This window comes from Mytilus edulis, chromosome 12, assembly GCF_963676685.1.
Source record: "Mytilus edulis chromosome 12, xbMytEdul2.2, whole genome shotgun sequence".
Classification (NCBI taxonomy): Eukaryota; Metazoa; Mollusca; class Bivalvia; order Mytilida; family Mytilidae; genus Mytilus; species Mytilus edulis.
Genome location: NC_092355.1, coordinates 71,886,533 through 71,906,694, shown reverse-complemented (window position 1 = coordinate 71,906,694; position 20,162 = coordinate 71,886,533). Strand labels below are relative to the sequence as shown.

The window sequence follows — 20,162 nt, the reverse complement described above, 5'->3', positions numbered from 1 at the left end:
AAATATTTGTTCATTAAACCTGTCTAATTAACAACATGATTTAGTGTAGATTAATAGTAATGTGATCAGACTAAGTAGATAACATACTGTATCTGTGATGTCGATCTTACATCCTGTATCAATGAGGAGACGACAGATCTCCAGGTGTCCTCTGTAGGCAGCCCACATTAATGCTGTCAATCCTCTACCCTGGAATAATACAACTGACATCAAAACTTGTCTGAAAAACTGGACAATGTTGTGTAATAAATATAAACAAAATATATATCACATGAATCAGTGGTCAAAACTGAATAAAATGACCAGTCACACTTGTATTTATATTGTATTTAAACAATAAATAAACATGTTTTGTTGTGAAATGTCAAAACTTCCATTAAACCTGATATCTTAAAAAAAAAATTTTTTCAAGAAATGTGTGAAATAATTATATAAATGGATTCAGTAGAACAAAACAAGTAAAATGAGACCCCACTTTATATGATTATTACAAATATTTGTTCATTTAAACTGTCTTAGTGTAGATTCAGTATAATCATTCATTCTAATAAAAAAATTTTTTTTAATAAACTTGTAAAAAAAGTTATATTTTCTGCTTCAGAACAATAATACGAGTAAAATGAGACCCCACTTTATATAATTATTACAAATATTTATTCATTAAACCTGTCTAATTAACAACATGATTTAGTGTAGATTAATAGTAATGTGATCAGACTAAGTAGATAACATACTGTGGTGTCGATCTTACATCCTCTATCAATGAGGAGTCTACAGATCTCCAGACGTCCATACAAGGCAGCCGACATTAATGCTGTCCATCCATTAACCTGGAATAATACAACTGACATCAAAACTTGTCTGATAAACTGGACATTGTTGTGTAATAAATATAAACTAAATATATATCACATGAATCAGTGGTCAAAACTGAATAAAATGACCAGTCACACTTGTATTTATATTGTATATAAACAATAAATAAACAAGTTTTGTTGTGAAATGTCAAAACTTCCATTAAACCTGATATCTTAAAAAAAAAATTAATTCAAGAAATGTATGAAATAATTATATCAATGGATTCAGTAGAACAAAACAAGTAAAATGAGACCCCACTTTATATGATTCTTACAAATATTTGTTCATTAAAATTGTCTAATTAACAACAGGATTTAGTGTAGATTCAGTATAATTATTCACTTTAATAAAATATTGTTTTAAAGAAACTTAAAAAAGAGTAATATTTTCTGATTCAGAACAATAATACGAGTAAAATGAGACCCCACTTTATATAATTATTACAAATATTTGTTCATTAAAACTGTCTAATTAACAAGAAGATTTTGTGTAGATTAATAGTAATGTGATCAGACTAAGTAGATAACATACTGATGTGGTGTCGATCTTACATCCTCTATCAATGAGGAGTCTACAGATCTCCAGGTATCCATACATGGCAGCAAACATTAATGCTGTCAATCCACCATCCTGGAATAATACAACTGACATCAAAACTTGTCTGATAAACTGGACAATGTTGTGTAATAAATATAAACTAAATATAGATCACATGAATCAGTGGTCAAAACTGAATAAAATGACCAGTCACACTTGTATTTATATTGTATATAAACAATAAATAAACATGTTTTGTTGTGAAATGTCAAAACTTCCATTAAACCTGATATCTTAAAAAAATATTTTTTTCAAGAAATGTGTAAAATAATTATATCAATGGATTCAGTAGAACAAAACAAGTAAAATGAGACCCCACTTTATATGATTCTTACAAATATTTGTTTATTAAAACTGTCTAATTAACAACAGGAATTAGTGTAGATTCAGTATAATCATTCATTCTAATAAAATATTTTTTTTTAATAAACTTGTAAAAAAGTTATATTTTCTGATTCAGAACAACAATACGAGTAAAATGAGACCCCACTTTATATAATTATTACAAATATTTGTTCATTAATCCTGTATGATTAACAACATGATTTTGTGTAGATTCAAAATAATTCTTTATTAAAATAAATAATTTTTTAAAGAAAAATGAAAAAAAGTTATATTTTCTGATTTAGAACAATAATATGATTAAAAAGGAATTAAGAGAACCCCTTCATGCCTATTTTCCCATTTAAACTATCTGATTAAAAACAGAATTTTGATTTAATGTTGAATCAGTATAATGATATCAGCATCAGTTTCAATACAGACCTATGGTAGTTGAACTTTGCAGGTTTTTTATTAGTGTTTTACTTTTATTACCAATGCTGAATGGTCTAGATATGTGGACTGTGCATAGAAAATATGGTTCAACCCTCAACAGTTTGTGCCTGTACCCAGACCATGTGTTGTTAGTTGTTGAATTTGTTTGTTTATTTACTCTGAGTAGTCGGGTGTTTGTGGTAGGTGTGGTTTGTCTACTTACTCGAAGTAGTCAGGTGTTTGTGGTTGGTGTGGTTTGTCTATTTACTCGGGGAGTCAGGTGTTTGTGGTTGGTGTGGTTTGTCTATTTACTTGGAGTAGTCGGGTGTTTGTGGTTGGTTTAGTTTGTATATTTACTCCGAGCAGTCAGGTGTTTGTGGTTGGTGTGGTTTGTCTATTTACTCTGAGCAGTCAGGTGTTTGTGGATGGAGTGGTTTGTTTATTTACTCGGAGTAGTCAGGTGTTTGTGGTTGGAGTGGTTTGTCTATTTACTTGGAGTAGTCAGGTGTTTGTGGTTGGTGTGGTTTGTCTATTTACTCAGAGCAGTCAGGTGTTTGTGGTTGGTGTGGTTTGTCTATTTACTCGGGGAGTCAGGTGTTTGTGGTTGGTGTGGTTTGTCTATTTACTTGGAGTAGTCGGGTGTTTGTGGTTGGTTTAGTTTGTATATTTACTCCGAGCAGTCAGGTGTTTGTGGTTAGTGTGGTTTGTCTATTTACTCGGAGCCGTCAGGTGTTTGTGGTTGGTGTGGTTTGTCTATTTACTCGGAGTAGTCAGGTGTTTGTGGTTGGTGTGGTTTGTCTATTTACTCTGAGCCGTCAGGTGTTTGTGGTTGGTGTGGTTTGTCTATTTACTCTGAGTAGTCAGGTGTTTATGGTTGGTGAGGTTTGTCTATTTACTCTGAGTAGTCAGGTATTTGTGGTTGGTGTGGTTTGTTTATTTACTTGGAGTAGTCAGGTGTCTGTGCACGTGGTTGGTGAGGTTTGTTTATTTACTTGGAGTAGTCAGGTATTTATGGTTGGTGTGGTTTGTCTACTTACTCGAAGTAGTCAGGTGTCTGTGGTTGGTGTGGTTTGTCTATTTACTCGGAGTAGTCAGGTATTTGTGGTTGGTGTGGTTTGTCTATTTACTCAAAGTAGTCAGGTGTTTGTGGTTGGTGTGGTTTGTCTATTTACTCGGGAGTAGTCAGGTGTTTGTGGTTGGTGTGGTTTGTCTATTTACTCGGAGTAGTCAGGTGTTTGTGGTTGGTGTGGTTTGTCTATTTACTCGGAGTAGTCGGGTGTTTGTGGTTGGTGTGGTTCGTCTATTTACTCGGAGTAGTCGGGTGTTTGTGGTTGGTGTGGTTTGTCTATTTACTCGAAGTAGTCAGGTGTTTATGGTTGGTGTGGTTTGTTTATTTACTCGGAGTAGTCAGGTATTTATGGTTGGTGTGGTTTGTCTATTTACTTGAAGTAGTCAGGTGTCTGTGGTTGGTGAGGTTTGTCTATTTACTCGGAGTAGTCAGGTATTTGTGGTTGGTGTGGTTTGTCTATTTACTCAGAGTAGTCAGGTGTTTGTGGTTGGTGTGGTTTGTCTATTTACTCGGAGTAGTCAGGTGTTTGTGGTTGGTGTGGTTTGTCTATTTACTCAAAGTAGTCAGGTGTTTGTAGTTGGTGTGGTTTGTCTATTTACTCAGAGTAGTCAGGTGTTTGTGGTTGGCGTGGTTTGTCTATTTACTCAGAGTAGTCAGGTGTTTATGGTTTGTCTATTTACTCGAAGTAGTCAGGTGTTTGTGGTTGGTGTGGTTTGTCTATTAACTCCAAGTAGTCAGGTATTTGTGGTTGGTGTGGTTCGTCTATTTACTTGGAGTAGTCAGGTGTCTGTGGTTGGTGAGGTTTGTTTATTTACTCGGAGTAGTCAGGTATTTATGGTTGGTGTGGTTTGTCTACTTACTCGAAGTAGTCAGGTGTCTGTGGTTGGTGAGGTTTGTCTATTTACTCGGAGTAGTCAGGTATTTGTGGTTGGTGCGGTTTGTCTATTTACTCGAAGTAGTCAGGTGCTTGTGGTTGGTGTGGTTTGTCTATTTACTCGGAGTAGTCAGGTGTTTGTGGTTGGTGTGGTTTGTCTATTTACTCAAAGTAGTCAGGTATTTGTGGTTGGTGTGGTTTGTCTATTTACTCGGAGTAGTCAGGTGTTTGTATTTGGTGTGGTTTGTTTATTTACTGAGAGTAGTCAGGTATTTATGGTTGGTGTGGTTTGTCTATTTACTCGGAGTAGTCAGGTATTTGTGGTTGGTGTGGTTTGTCTATTTACTCGGAGCATTCAGGTATTTGTGGTTGGTGTGGTTTGTCTATTTACTCGGAGCCGTCAGGTGTTTGTGGTTGGTGTGGTTTGTCTATTTACTCGGAGTAGTCTGGTATTTGTGGTTGGTGTGGTTTGTCTATTTACTCGAAGTAGTCAGGTGTTTGTGGTTGGTCTGGTTTGTCTATTTACTCGAAGTAGTCAGGTATTTGTGGTTGGTGTGGTTTGTCTATTTACTTGGAGTAGTCTGGTATTTGTGGTTGGTGTGGTTTGTCTTTTTACTCGAAGTAGTCAGGTATTTGTGGCTGGTGTGGTTTGTCTATTTACTCAAAGTAGTCAGGTGTTTGTGGTTGGTTAGGTTTGTCTATTTACTCGTAGTAGTCAGGTGTTTGTGGTTGGTCTGGTTTGTATATTTACTTGGAGTAGTCAGGTATTTTTGTTTGGTGTGGTTTGTCTATTTACTTGGAGTAGTCAGGTGTTTGTGGTTGGTATGGTTTGTTGTAATATCCTATATTTAGGCATTCCTGATACCCAGTAATGAATTATCAAAATTATGACAATTTCAAGATAGTCAAACTCATATTGAGTGTTGATTTGATTAATGTTGGAAAGTAGTAACTAGTTTACACCGTTGTACTTTGATTACATATATGTTTTACATTTAGTGTTGTTTAGATTACATGTATGTTTCACAATCAGTGTTGTTAAGATTACATGTATGCTTCACATTCCGATTTGTTTAGATTACATGTATGCTTCACATTCAGTGTTGTTTAGATTAAATGTATGCTTCCCATTTAGTGTTGTGCTTTGATTACAGGAATGTTTAACATTTAGTGATGTGCTCTGATTACAGGAATGTGTCACATTCAGTGTTGTGCTTTGCTTACATGTATTACATAGTCATGTGCTTTGATTACAGGAATGTGTCACATTCAGTGTTGTGCTTTGCTTACATGTATTACATAGTCATGTGCTTTGATTACAGGAATGTTTCACATTCAGTGTTGTTCTTTCATTACAGGAATGTTTCACATTCAGTGTTGTTCTTTTGATTACAGGAATGTTTCACATTCAGTGTTGTTCTTTGATTACAGGAATGTTTCACATTTAGTGTTGTTCTTTGATTACAGGAATGTTTCACATTCAGTGTTGTTCTTTGATTACATGTATTACATAGTGATGTGCTTTGATTACAGAAATGTGTCACATTCAGTGTTGTTCTTTGATTACATGTATTACATAGTGATGTGCTTTGATTACAGAAATGTGTCACATTCAGTGTTGTGCTTTGATTACAGGAATGTTTCACATCCAGTGTTGTGCTTTGATTACAGGAATGTTTCACATTTAGTGTTGTGCTTTGATTACAGGAATGTTTCACATTTAGTGTTGTGCTTTGAATACAGGACCATATTTTACCACTCGCTATTGCTGAGGATAAAATAATCGAATATAAATACCCAACCAATATATACCTTTTTTGTACTTGTAGTTGTGTGTTTGATACGTACAACCTTGTAGTTGTGTGTTTAATGTACAACCTTGAAGTTGTGTGTTTTATATGAACAACCTTGTAGTTGTGTGTTTTATACATACAACCTTGTAGTTGTGTGTTTTATATGTACAACCTTGTAGTTGTGTCTTTTATATGTACAACCTTGTAGTTGTGTGTTTTATACGTACAACCTTGTAGTTGTGTGTTTTATACGTACAACCTTGTATTACTGTGTTTTATATGTACAACCTTGTAGTTGTGTGTTTTATACGCACAACCTTGTAGTTGTGTGTTTTATATGTACAACCTTGTAGTTGTGTGTTTTATACGTACAACCTTGTAGTACTGTGTTTTATATGTACAACCTTGTAGTTGTGTGTTTTATACGTACAACCTTGTAGTTGTGTGTTTTATACGTACAACCTTGTAGTTGTGTGTTTTATATGTACAACCTTGTAGTTGTGTGTTTTATACGTACAACCTTGTAGTTGTGTGTTTTATACGTACAACCTTGTAGTTGTGTGTTTTACATGTACAACCTTGTAGTTGTGTGTTTTATACTCTCTATGTATAACCTTGTAGTTGTGTGTTTTATATGTACAACTTTGTAGTTGTGTGTTATATACGTACAACCTTGTAGTTGTGTGTTTTATACGTACAACCTTGTAGTTGTGTGTTTTATACGTACAACCTTGTAGTTGTGTGTTTTATACGTACAACCTTGTAGTTGTGTGTTTTGTACTCTCTATGTATAACCTTGTAGTTGTGTGTTTTATATGTACAACTTTGTAGTTGTGTGTTTTATACGAACAACCTTGTAGTTGTGCGTTTTATATGTACAACTTTGTAGTTGTGTGTTTTATATGTACAACTTTGTAGTTGTGTGTTTTATACGTACAACTTTGTAGTTGTGTGTTTTATACGTACAACCTTGTAGTTGTGTGTTTTATATATACAACCTTGTAGTTGTGTGTTTTATACTCTCTATGTATAACCTTGTAGTTGTGTGTTTTATATGTACAACTTTGTAGTTGTGTGTTTTATCATACAACCTTGTAGTTGTGTGTTTTATACCTACAACCTTGTAGTTGTGTGTTTTATCAACCTACCTTGTAATTGTGTGTTTTATATGTACAACCTTGTAGTTGTGTGTTTTATACTCTCTATGTATAACCTTGTAGTTGTGTGTTTTATATGTACAACATTGTAGTTGTGTGTTTTATATATACAACCTTGTAGTTGTGTGTTTTATACTCTCTATGTATAACCTTGTAGTTGTGTGTTTTATATGTACAACTTTGTAGTTGTGGGTTTTATACGTACAACCTTGTAGTTGTGTGTTTTATACCTACAACCTTGTAGTTGTGTGTTTTATCAACCTACCTTGTAATTGTGTGTTTTATACGTACAACCTTGTAGTTGTGTGTTTTATACTCTCTATGTATAACCTTGTAGTTGTGTGTTTTATATGTACAACTTTGTAGTTGTGTGTTTTATACGTACAACCTTGTAGTTGTGTGTTTTATACGTACAACCTTGTAGTTGTGTGTTTTATACGTACAACTTTGTAGTTGTGTGTTTTATACGTACAACTTTGTAGTTGTGTGTTTTATACGTACAACTTTGTAGTTGTGTGTTTTATACGTACAACCTTGTAGTTGTGTGTTTTATACGTACAACCTTGTAGTTGTGTGTTTTATACGTACAACCTTGTAGTTGTGTGTTTTATACGTACAACCTTGTAGAAGAGTGTTTTATATGTACAACCTTGTAGTTGTGTGTTTTATATGTACAACCTTGTAGTTGTGTGTTTTATATGTACAACTTTGTAGTTGTGTGTTTTATACGTACAACCTTGTAGTTGTGTGTTTTATATGTACAACCTTGTAGTTGTGTGTTCTATACGTACAACCTTGTAGTTGTGTGTTTTATACGTACAACTTTGTAGTTGTGTGTTTTATACGTACAACCTTGTAGTTGTGTGTTTTATACGTTCAACCTTGTAGTTGTGTGTTTTATATGTACAACCTTGTAGTTGTGTATTTTATATTTTATTTGTACAACCTTGTAGTTGTGTTTTTTATATTTTATTTGTACAACCTTGTAGTTGTGTATTTTATATTTTATTTGTACAAGCTGCGTTGTTTTGAAATTACTTATAGTTTTGTACTGTTAATGTTCATACTGTCATGTTTTGAAGTGACTTGTAGTTGTGTGTTTATTCTGTTAATGTACATGTTCATACTGCCATGTTTTGAAGTGACTTATAGTTGTGTGTTTATTCTCTTAATGTTCTTACTGACATGTTTTGAAGTGACTTATAGTTGTGTTAAAGTCATTTAAAGTACGTGTTTTATACTGTTTATGTACAACTGTCAGGTTTTGAAGTAACACGCAATTATATTTCATTCTGTTAGTGTTTTATACTGTTTAAATTTATGTTCATGATGTACAACTGTCAGGTTTTGAAGTAACATACAATTATATTTCATTCTGTTACAATTTGCTGTATTTTGAAGCAGCATGTAGTTATGTGATTTATATTGCTCAAGTAAGATCTGTTATGGTCTGAAGTTATCTATAGTTGTATGTTTTTTACTGTACATAATTTATTTGCTCTAGTACTAATTTGGATGAAACTACTGTACCTGATCAGGGGCGGATCCAGGAATTTATGAGGGGGTGGTCACCTTTTGAATTTTAAATTAAAATTCAATTTTTTTATGGCCCCTTTTAGGAAGAATCTGAGATTCAAGAAACACACTTGCATATAAATTTCAAAACAGTTCTGTTTGCTTTTATACGTTCATCCATTGCTTTATCAATAAATATTTGAATATCAGTAGTCCTTTGCTCAATGTTGTCAAGAAAAAGTTGAGCTTTTGCTCTAGCTTCAGTATGACTTTTTTTACATGATTTCTCATCAAGGCCGAAATGATCGTTAAGTCTTGTACTTGTGCCATATCTGTTAGTGGTTTGCATGATAATGTTCCCAAACTATCAACCCCAAACAGAGAACAGTATATGCAGTAAGCTCCTTCTTGTGAAGGTGAGTACACTAGCCCATCATAGCGATTAAGCCAATTCAGCTGAAACAGTCTGTTCTTTCCTGCATATTTTTTTTTTATAGGAAAGTTATAGTTTATTCCAGGTTGGAAATGATTTCTTATCAAACTAAATTTCTCTTCGTTTGTTAATTTACGTGTTGATTGTTTTACAAAACCAATGTTGTTTGTACTTATATTTAAGTCGGGGGTTGTTTCTTTAATCTGATCACTTTTATTCGTATCAATGCTAGGTCCATTACAAGTCGTTGGTACTTCAGAGGGGGCTGATTTGTGGCGTTTCCTGAAGGAAAGAGGGTATAAGTTACTAAAAAATTGGAATGAACGAAACTTTTAGACAAACAGATGATGGAACGGGGGTATTCATTCAATATAGAATATTTATGTGACTTTAAAACTTTAAAATTATTTTTGAATTTCGGCATCACAGTAAAAAAATATTATTGGTCGAGAAAAGTTATTATACAGACTTTAAAAATTAAGATAAACGTAATGTAAAAAAAGTATAAATTACCTGCTAAAAACAAAGTAATAAGCGCGATTGTTGATTACATGTTCATTGTATAAACATACCTGTCAATATACATGTATTTAGCCTTATTAAGGTAAGTAATGACAACTTTATGATTGGTGATAGACAAATTGATTTGATCGACAAATTTATTTTTCAAAATGTTCAAGGTGCACCATTTTTTGGTACATGGTGCACCATTTTTGCAAACCCAGGGGGTGGTCACCGGCACCGAATGACCACCCCCTGGATCCGCCTCTGCTGATGAGACTATTTTACTTACATCTTGATAATCAATGTCTGCTTTATTCTCTAGGCATATTTTCACATCTCCTATATCTCCATTCCTAGCAGCTGTAGAAAGTTTCTGTAAGTAAAACATTAGATTTTACACTTAATAGATTGTAATGAAAAATGAATGAAATAACTGTTAAATAAAGCAATAATTATTTATTCTTCTGCATGGCAAATAACTATATAAATCTGGGGTATCCTCACCTCTAATAACTATATAAATCCGGGGTATCCTCACCTCAAATAACTATATAAATCCGGGGTATCCTCACCTCAAATAACTATATAAATCGGGGTATCCTCACCTCAAATAACATTCAGGCAGAGAGGATATGTACCGATTATCAGGTTGTCTACATATTTACATTGTTAAGTATCAGCTGTGTATTTTGCATTATAGAAACAAGTGTTTTCTTTGAGTCATCAGCAAACCGGAAAATGACTTGATAAGTCGGGTCAAACTTATAAAAGTTAGTTTATTCATTATGCATTGTTATATTATTGGTGATATGTAGTTGTATTTGTCATTCATTAACACCTTTAGTTGTCCCCTTGATAATTTCTCATCATTTTCTTACTAATTTTATATCAGATAGTAGAAATACCACCATGCTTATTTAATGATAAAATTATATATGTAGACTGAATAAAAAGAGATGTTGATAATAAAATAAAGAGACAGTAACCTAACAAGAAAGCTAGACAAAGTGATGCCTCCACTCTGAAGTAACTGTATTAAAACAGTCAATGTAGGACTTTCCTTGAGATATTATGTTGTCTGGGAGACACAATTATCACATACATGTATTTTTGGTAAGAAAATGGAAATAAAAGATCATATGACAATTGGACTTAAAAAGTAAATCTTACCTTACTCCAATATTCCATTATAACCTAAAAAAAAGAAAATAAAACTATGTGTAGTTGTCATTGAGTTATAATTGTTAATGCCAGTTGAAAATACATGCTCCTTATGGACTTGTGAATTACTGACCTAATATTTTCAGATATGAATATAATCCAAATACATGAAATACTAGCATCTAAAAGACTATGTCAACTTTTCTGGAATATTTTTACTGACCATTTATGTTGATATTCCTACATATAAAGTTTTACTAAAAGTATCACATAAACTTAATATGATCAAATCAAGAAATGAGGACAGAAGTCGCAGGCAAAAACGTGTAAAAATCAATATTTCAGGGGCAATAACTCCAAAACTGGAAAATCTGAGTAAAAAGATCTTGTCATGCTGATCGTATTATAGTTTACACTTTTACCCTATAGCTAGCTCCTATTTTTTTAAATAACAGGCAAAAAGGGGGAAAAGTATCTTTCAGGGGCAATAACTCAAATACACAGGTTGACATATATTTTTCAACATTTTCAGAGTAATAAAATCTTGTCAACTGATCATTTTTGTAATTTACACGTTTAACCTAGCTCCTACATGTTTATAAATAACAGCAAAACACTTCAAAAAATGATTTTTCAGAGACAATCACTCTATAAAACAAGGTGACAGATTTTTCTCCAAGTTATAACTTTAAAAAACAAATTCTCGTCTGTTCTAGCCAACTTTCACAAAATTTAAGTTGTTTACTTTAAAAATTTAGATCATGGATGATGGTTAATTGCATTTTTGCAGTAATCAGATATACCGCACGTTGCTATCCTTAACATGAAGAAAAACACCAGAGAAGGCCCACAAATATATAGGTGGTGCTCCTGTCATTGGAGGGAACACAACACAGTTTTGTACACAAATATAGTGACACTAAACACGATCGGAAATTCATTTTAATAGATCTAAACAGTTAGACACAAACCTGAAAATATCGAGCGCCACACTGGCGCTGACATTTGCAACTCTATGCGCCATTTCTCGTCAAAATGTGCAATTTGTGCATGGCGCAGGGCCTTGCCGATCACAGCAATAACTCAAAATAGGGTTGTCTGATTGGTTTGAAATTTTCGTTGCAGATAAATCTTTACATGCTTATCATTTTTATTTAGGTCACTTTTTGGTCTGGGGTTTTCAGAGAAGATCTCTGAAAAAGTTTACACTGGAAGAAAGACAGACGACCAACGCAAAGGGATGGCCAAAGCTCAGATCACCTTTTAGGCCAGCTGAGCTAAAAACTAAACTCAAAAGCTTGTATATCTGATTACTTACCTAAATGAGGTATTCTACAAACAGGGTGTGATTTTTTCCATCAAACACAAGAACATCAATTGCACATCCACAGACCTAAAAATTTCAAAAGTTTTATTTACCAGCATTAACACAATATTAAATTCATTAATTTCAAGCCTCTCTAAACTGTCAACAAATAAGCAAGGAAATGATGGCAATCACATTAAACAATTGATCTGTTTACAATCTGATTATGTGCCTGTCGAGGAACCTGTAGTGTAGTGGTTGTTGTTGGTAGCTGTATCCCCTGTCCATATCGAGGAACCTGTAGTGTAGTGGTTGTTGTTGGTAGCTGTATCCCATGTCCATATCGAGGAACCTGTAGTGTAGTTGTTGGTAGCTACATATCCCCTGTCCATATCGAGGAACCTGTAGTGTAGTGGTTGTTGTTGGTAGCTGTATTCCCCAACCCTCTTCATTGTTGTAATAGGCTGTTGATTTTCTCTTTTGAATTGTTTCACATTTTATCATATCAGTGCTTAATTATCTACAAAGTTTCATGAAATTCTGTTGTGTGGTTTTAGAGGAGTTGATATGACAAGAACAGGACTGAGGGACAGATGGACTGACTAACAGACTGACAGATGAGTAAAAAACAGTATACCCTACGGACCTTTGTTCCATAGGGTATAATCATTAAATAATAAAATGATATAATACCAATAATAGATGTTCTTACTGAAAACATAAATGTTTCTATTTTCAGATTGAAATAATTATTTCAAATTTGTCTTTCCTTCATAAGACAATTTAGATAACATGTTATATTGTCTATTGTTGAAGACCATTTGACATGTTTTTTTTATTGGTTACTGTCTCATTGACATATAGGACCATTTTGATATGTTTCTTCGATTGGTTACTGTCTCACTGACATATGGGACCATTTTGATATGTTTCTTCGATTGGTTACTGTCTCATTGACATATGGGACCATTTTGACATGTTTCATTGATTGGTTACTGTCTCATTGACATATAGGACCATTTTGATATGTTTCTTCGATTGGTTACTGTCTCACTGACATATGGGACCATTTTGATATGTTTCTTCGATTGGTTACTGTCTCATTGACATATGGGACCATTTTGACATGTTTCATTGATTGGTTACTGTCTCATTGACATATGGGACCATTTTGACATGTTTCATTGATTGGTTACTGTCTCATTGACATATGGGACCATTTTGACATGTTTCATTGATTGGTTACTGTCTCATTGACATATGGAACCATTTTGACATGTTTCATTGATTGGTTACTGTCTCATTGACATATGGGACCATTTTGACATGTTTCATTGATTGGTTACTGTCTCATTGACATATGGGACCATTTTGACATGTTTCATTGATTGGATATTGTCTGATTGACATATGGGACCATTTTGACATAGTTCATTGATTGGTTGCTGTCTCATTGACATATGGGACCATTTTGACATGTTTCTTTGATTGGTTAGTGTCTCGTTGACAAATGGGACCATTTTGATATGTTTCATTGATTGGTTACTGTCTCTGGCCATGACATATTTCACATTTTTTTTCATTTAGCACAAGTTCAATGCTAAAGTTCAACCAATCTATATTTGTAGGAATATAATTTTATAATTATTCTTTCGGCTTTTTTGTGTCTTGTTTAATGTTACAGTATTTTGAACGAAAAAACTATATGCTGATTATCCTTTTAGAGTTAAGACACTCTTTCATTTCAAACAAATTTCAGTAGTAAATAGTCCTACATATAGTTCACATATATTAATGTACACTTACCTTAAAAAGGAACTAGACGGCATAAGGTTCACATTGACTGGACAGTTATATAATTGACTGGACAAGGTTCACATTGACTGGACAAGGATCAAATATATACAAACAATAGATGTTCAATCTGGAAATATAAATCCTAGTCAATTAAGATTAGAGTAACCACCAACCTTCACATGCTTCAGTAGAAAAACTGACAATCCTAGTCAATTAAGATTGGAGTCGAGTGCTCCAGCCTCATGTAGGAATTGAACTCCCAACCTCAGTGTTGACAGGCTAGTGATACAGTAGGTCCACTACTTAGACCACTCGGTCACCAAGGCCTCAAAATTTTATCAAAAAGATCATCTTTTGTTGAATACCACATGTTGACCTGTCTCATTGATTGTTTCCTGTTTTTTTTTATATATAGACCTCCTAGGGTTCTGATTAAGCATGCTAAGGACTATTGATTCGGAGTCCAGGGAATCTATTGTTGAATACCATTTCGACCTGTATCATTGATTGGTTGCTGTCTGTTTTATATATAGACCAGTGGGAAAGCCACGGATCAGTTCTGCGCCTCCTTCCATATGACGTAACGGCCAAAAAATCAAGGGCGACAATTGCGATTTTTACATAGACGGCGACAGTATCGCGCCATCTCGGTAATTTGTTTACATCGTGTACGTGTGATTTTTCAAGAAATTTACTATTAAAGACAATTAAACTTGTGTCATTTCATCATTAATTAGTTATATAGGTAAGTTTTACAGGTGACTATGCTATATTTTCTTCTTAGGAGATTTTATTTTACAAGAAACAAACATCTGAAAATGGCAAGAGACATGTTATTTTGGAAGATAAAAATATGGCGGGTGTTTTCCGCTTCTGAAAATAACTGACACATTCGCATCCTATTGGCTATTTAAAAATAAAATGACCAAAAATAGTATCTATGATGATAGGAGTCCCTAAATATTTGCATAAATACCCATCACTCCTTGTCGAATTGTAACTGAGGCTGCAAAAAGGAAGCACATAAATCGACGCCATTTTTCAACAAATTAAGGTTTCTGAGCTCACGAAATCCTACTAGATAATTACTTTTGATGGTTAGCAGAAAGATATGAACATTATCCATAACATAATTTATTGATCAGATCGGGTTATAGCTATTTGTTTGCCTCTTTTTCGATGCTGAAATCCATTAAATTCCCACAGACCATACGAAATAAACGCCCCTTTCTTAGCCCGAGACTTCAATTTTGATTAAAACTTGAATTTTTGGCATGTCAATGTTAGCATTTAAATTTTAATTAAATTATTACGGTTGTGTAAAGCATTTGTGCTGATTTGTTTGGTTGTCTCGAATAGTAAAAAGGTTAATTAAATGGTTTTATATTATTATTTTTGAACCCAAAAAGTGTGTGACAAAAAACAAAAACAAACAAAATAAAATTATAGGAAAAATATAACAACTACATAAGTATACTTTAACTTTATCCTCAACCTCTATCCATCATTTCTTACAGATAGTACAGGGTGAGGGTTCACAAAATAGGGAACCAGGGGTGGATACAGCCATTTTGAAAAGGGGGTTAATTCCCTACCCAGGATAAAGGGGGGTTCCAACTAAATGTTCCCTTTCAAATGCATTGATTGTCCATAAAAAGGGGGGATTCCAATCCTGAAACCCTTATCCCTGGACCCGCCACTGGGAACTACGGCTAAAAGCATAAAAAATTTGAGAACTATGACTAAAGGAACAAAGAATAGAGAAAATTGACTGTAATAAGGAATAGAGCAAATGACATACTTGTCAAAATAATTATGACGTCTGACAAGGCTATTTTATTTTTTATCTGGGACGCCTTCCTACGCATCCCAGAAATAAATTATAAAATATCCTAGCCAGACATCATAATTATTTGAACTTTTGATGTGCTCATTTATATATTGAGAAAATAGAAATGATGGACAAAAAGTATAAAAATAAGAATGTGTCCTCAGTACACGAATGCCCCACTCGCACTATCATTTTCTATGTTCAGTGGACCGTGAAATTGGAGTAAAATCTCTAAATTTGGCATTAAAATTAGAAAGATCATATCATAGGGAACATGTGTACCAAGTTTGAAGTCGATTGGACTTCAACTTCATCAAAAACTACTTCTACCAAAAACTTTAACCTGAAGCGGGACAGACGGACGAACGAACGAACGGACGAACGAACGAACGGACGGACGAACGGACGGACGGGCGAACGGACGCACAGACCAGAAAACATAATGCCCCTCTACTATCGTAGGTGGGGCATAAAAATAGAGACAAATGAGTGTAAAGAATAAATGCAAAGGTAATGGAAAACACCCCATCCAGACCCTTGTTTATCTGAACAACAGTACTATTATTTTTGCTGAATAGTGCATATAGGCATTTCCCATTTGAATGGTTTTACAGTAGTAATTTTAGGACCCTTTTTAGCTTGTTGTTCGGTATGAGCCAAGGCTCCGTGTTGAAGGCCTCACATTGACCTATAATGGTTTAATTTATAATTTGTTATTTGGATGGAGAGTAGTCTCATTGGCACTAACACCACATCTTCCTATATCTACCGGTATGTAAAGTATCTTTTAAAGATTTCAGGTATATGAAATATTAACCAGTAGGACAGTAGAAATTCTGCCCCTCCTTTCATGCTAAAAAAAGCAAATTATGTGATTTATTGTTGAATTTTATTGCCACATTCAGTATTGGCTAGGTGTTGTGGCCAGGTTTTATTGGTGGTGGATACATTTAATATCAATTACTGGTATGAAGAATTAAAGATATGAATGATTGAATGAAAAGTTACCTTTTAAATAACAGATACATGTAAGATAATTTAATGTTGCACTTTATAAAGTTATACTTTATTTAAACATTATTTAATATATCTATTAAAAAGATTGATATGTTATTATGTTGATGGATTTAAGGTATTGAAGTAAATGAATAAATAAGTAGAAAATTTGTGTCGCTGTATATGATTATTAACTTTTCTTGATGGAGGGCAGGACTTTTTCAGGACGTCTGGATTGGGTGTTTTTAAGCTCAGGATTTTGGGATCCAGGATTTTCTTTCGTGATTTTTTTTTTTATTTGGGACCTCAGAAGATCATGTTTTTAGCCCGGGATTTTGGAATCAGGACCCCTGCAACATCCCCCACCTCCTTCTTTGACATATAATATAAAGTCATTAAAAAATAAATCAATTACATGTATTTACATCAAAAGTCTAAAATAATTTCTTTATTTTTGTTGAATCATATAAACCTCCTTTTGATTATTTAAGATAAAAATAAGAAGGATTTTAATTTAAATGAAATGATAACAAACATCTGAAAACAATCATAGTATATACATTATGGGATTTTCTCATGTTTAAAGGCTTTCATGTAGCAAAAAAATGCCTATATATCCACTCCAAATGAGTATTTTGGGATAGTTGTCTCATTGGCAATTATTCACATCTGATTAGTTTTCCATTAGTAAAATTCAAATAAAAAACATTCAATTCCAATTTAAATGTGAACCTTCTCATTCTTGGATCACATAGAAATTTGTAGACAATTAAAATATATTATAATTTCATATAGCAACTGTAGAAAATTAACAATAATACTCTTAAATTATTTTAAATATTTTTTACGTATGTTTCATTTTAACATTATTTTTATGACTGTATTTATTTATCATTTAATAAACGTTTATTTCTAAACATTTCTATATTTTTAAATATACAATGTGAAACACTCAACCATTTTTTATTGCTAAAGTGGGGTAAATGTACATGAGACAATAATGCTGTTGCAATACAATAAAACTTATTGTCATTGAAAAACCTGAGATTCATAGATGCAAAGCTAGCATATTCATAGGGGTCCCCTTTTCAGTTGATTAAATAGGGAATCACTGGAGCGGGCCCCTCTTAAGTCAGTCAGCAGCCCCCTAGAAAAAGTTCTGGATCCGTCACTGATATCCTGCATATACATGTACATGTATGTACTGTAGTATTTGGGACATAAAAAAATCAAAGATATAAAAAGTCAACTTGATGGTCTTTAATGATTGATTAGGTGTGAAGGACTGAAACAGAAAGGTTTTTAAATTGTTCAGTTCTCCTAGACATAGTGAGGTATCCTTGATGTCTCTCAAATGGCCTATCATGACGACTTTTCACTGTTTTTCTGAAGTGTGGTAACGCCTGCACCTAAATAAATCATTTTCAGTAGTCTCTCTTTTTTCATACTTTTTTTATGAAAAACTAATATTCAAATTAGAAAAAAAAGAAAACTAAGCAACTTGAACCCCCAACATACAATTGATATCAGGTGTTCTGGAAGAGTAAGTAGATCCTGCTCCTTGTGTAGTATTAGGAATGAGATGTCCGAGTGCCCTTTTCCTATATGTAATCACATGATTTTGCAAATTATTGCAATTGTGTGCTTTTAGAATGGAGTAAAATGTGTGAAAAAAGTATTATATAGCAGAAAAATCAGCACACAGATATAGGAATGGTATGATTCTGATTAAACTATAAATCCTGTGTCCAAGATTTGTTTTCTTGTAGATTGGTGTAAAATTAAAATGTGGGTCAAGCATCAATATCAATGCAACAAAACAGGATCACCAAAATCAGAGTGAGACTTTCATATGCCAATTTCATAGTAGATCTTAGAAGTGATACAGCATTTTGTTAATGCTTTAAATGGTCATATAGCTCTAACATGTATTAAGAATTGGATGTACTAGGCATTGGGCATTCCTATTGAATGTTATTCTCAAGTTCTCAGGAGTTAAACATGCCCCAGGGCCCAGACACACTCTAACATGAATGGTTAAGTGTACACCATGTTGCTTGATATGCATGATAAGGACAGGACAGACATTTATAAACATGTGTGAGTGTCAACTTCCAACTTGCTTAGGTTTTTTTATATAAACAACAAGAAGGAAGACTAAAAATCAGGTGAACATTATTCATGCATCAGATTAATATTTGTTGATTGGTACTTTTTTAAATTGACAAGTTGATTTCAGATTAATATTTACTGAATCAAAGAATGACTGTAACCATTAACCTAAAAAAAATGGCTTAAAACAAAGATTAACTGAGTGCTTACACTTTGCACTTGCGTAGGCTTTTTATCCAGACAATAACTTTTGACTTACCCCTTGCTGAAATTTTTGAAAAGTTGGGGGGAAAAAAGGGGGGTACTTCCAGACAACTGAAGTCATTTATATGGACAAATTCGTTCATAGATTAACCCAGTTTCAATGTACTACATACATCTGTTACACACTGCAGCATAATTAAATAACTACTGAAAATGTAATACGAGGAGTTTGAGCAACATGAAAAACATCAACAAATGACGGTGTAAAGCCTTCAATCCATCCTCATTTTTAAGTAAAATATATTTAAAATCCTGGAAACATCATCACCCTTCATTGTCTCAATCAATTTCGTGGTTAAAAACTGTTAAATATGACATAATTTGCTTAATTTTGCGCCGAAATAACTCCAAAAATGTTTGAAAAGTGTTGAATTTTGACCTCCGGTTGAAGTATTTATTATGTAAACAAGACTCAGAGTGACGGGGAATCCTATACATAGTCATGTGCCCATATGTTTCTGGGTCACATTTATTTATATCTCGACCAATGAAAAGCTTTAGGATGCATTTGTGTCAGTTCCTAGCAAACAGGGGGATTACCCGCATTTTTTTGGAAATCTACGAAGGACGTCTTTTGATTTATCATATTTCAGTAACGCAGCACTTATTTTAATACCTATTTTGGCAGTCGTGTGCAAAAATCTATTCTAATGAAAAACTAACCTTAAATACTTATGGATGTTAAGTTGTTTTAATAAATTTATTGTCTGAAGCACAGGCTATGTTTTTGTTTACACGCTGGTTACAGCGCCACCTCAAAATTTTAAGATTATCTCCCTTTTCCCGCGTGACCACCGGAAGGAGCTCTTCAATGTCACTGGCTTTCCCCACTGGACCTCCTAGGGTTCTGATTAAGGGTGCTATAAACAGTTTCGTATAAAAAACTAGGGGTTATTCCCAGACTAAAAATAACCATGGAGGGAAACCCCCTGTTTATTGACTTAATTGGTGAAAAAGTATCATGTTGAATGATTGAAATAATTTAAAAAATTATATTAAATATACATGTTTTGAGGGGAGACAACACCATGAACACTGTAAACACTCTGTTTTACTGGCATTGAAAATTTAAAACTTATTTGCAGCCACTGTAGCTCTTTTCGGAGCAGGTGACCGTACTCTGAAACAAGATTTTTTTG

At 33.6% G+C, this 20,162-nt stretch overlaps 1 protein-coding gene across 1 annotated transcript in view; it reads right to left on the bottom strand.

Moving 5' to 3' along the window:
- Positions 1-19,561, bottom strand: part of LOC139499075 (uncharacterized) — an 86,278-nt gene extending 66,717 nt beyond the window's left edge. Inside the window, exons 1-8 of the mRNA XM_071287746.1 lie at positions 19,137-19,561; positions 13,830-13,947; positions 12,036-12,110; positions 10,727-10,750; positions 9,846-9,929; positions 1,390-1,488; positions 735-830; positions 88-189 (exon numbers count right to left, since the gene is read on the bottom strand). Coding sequence (XP_071143847.1) covers positions 88-189; positions 735-830; positions 1,390-1,488; positions 9,846-9,929; positions 10,727-10,744 — 399 coding nt within the window. The 5' untranslated portion in view covers positions 10,745-10,750; positions 12,036-12,110; positions 13,830-13,947; positions 19,137-19,561. The remainder of the gene's footprint in view (positions 1-87; positions 190-734; positions 831-1,389; positions 1,489-9,845; positions 9,930-10,726; positions 10,751-12,035; positions 12,111-13,829; positions 13,948-19,136) is intronic.
- Positions 19,562-20,162: the final 601 nt, after the last annotated feature.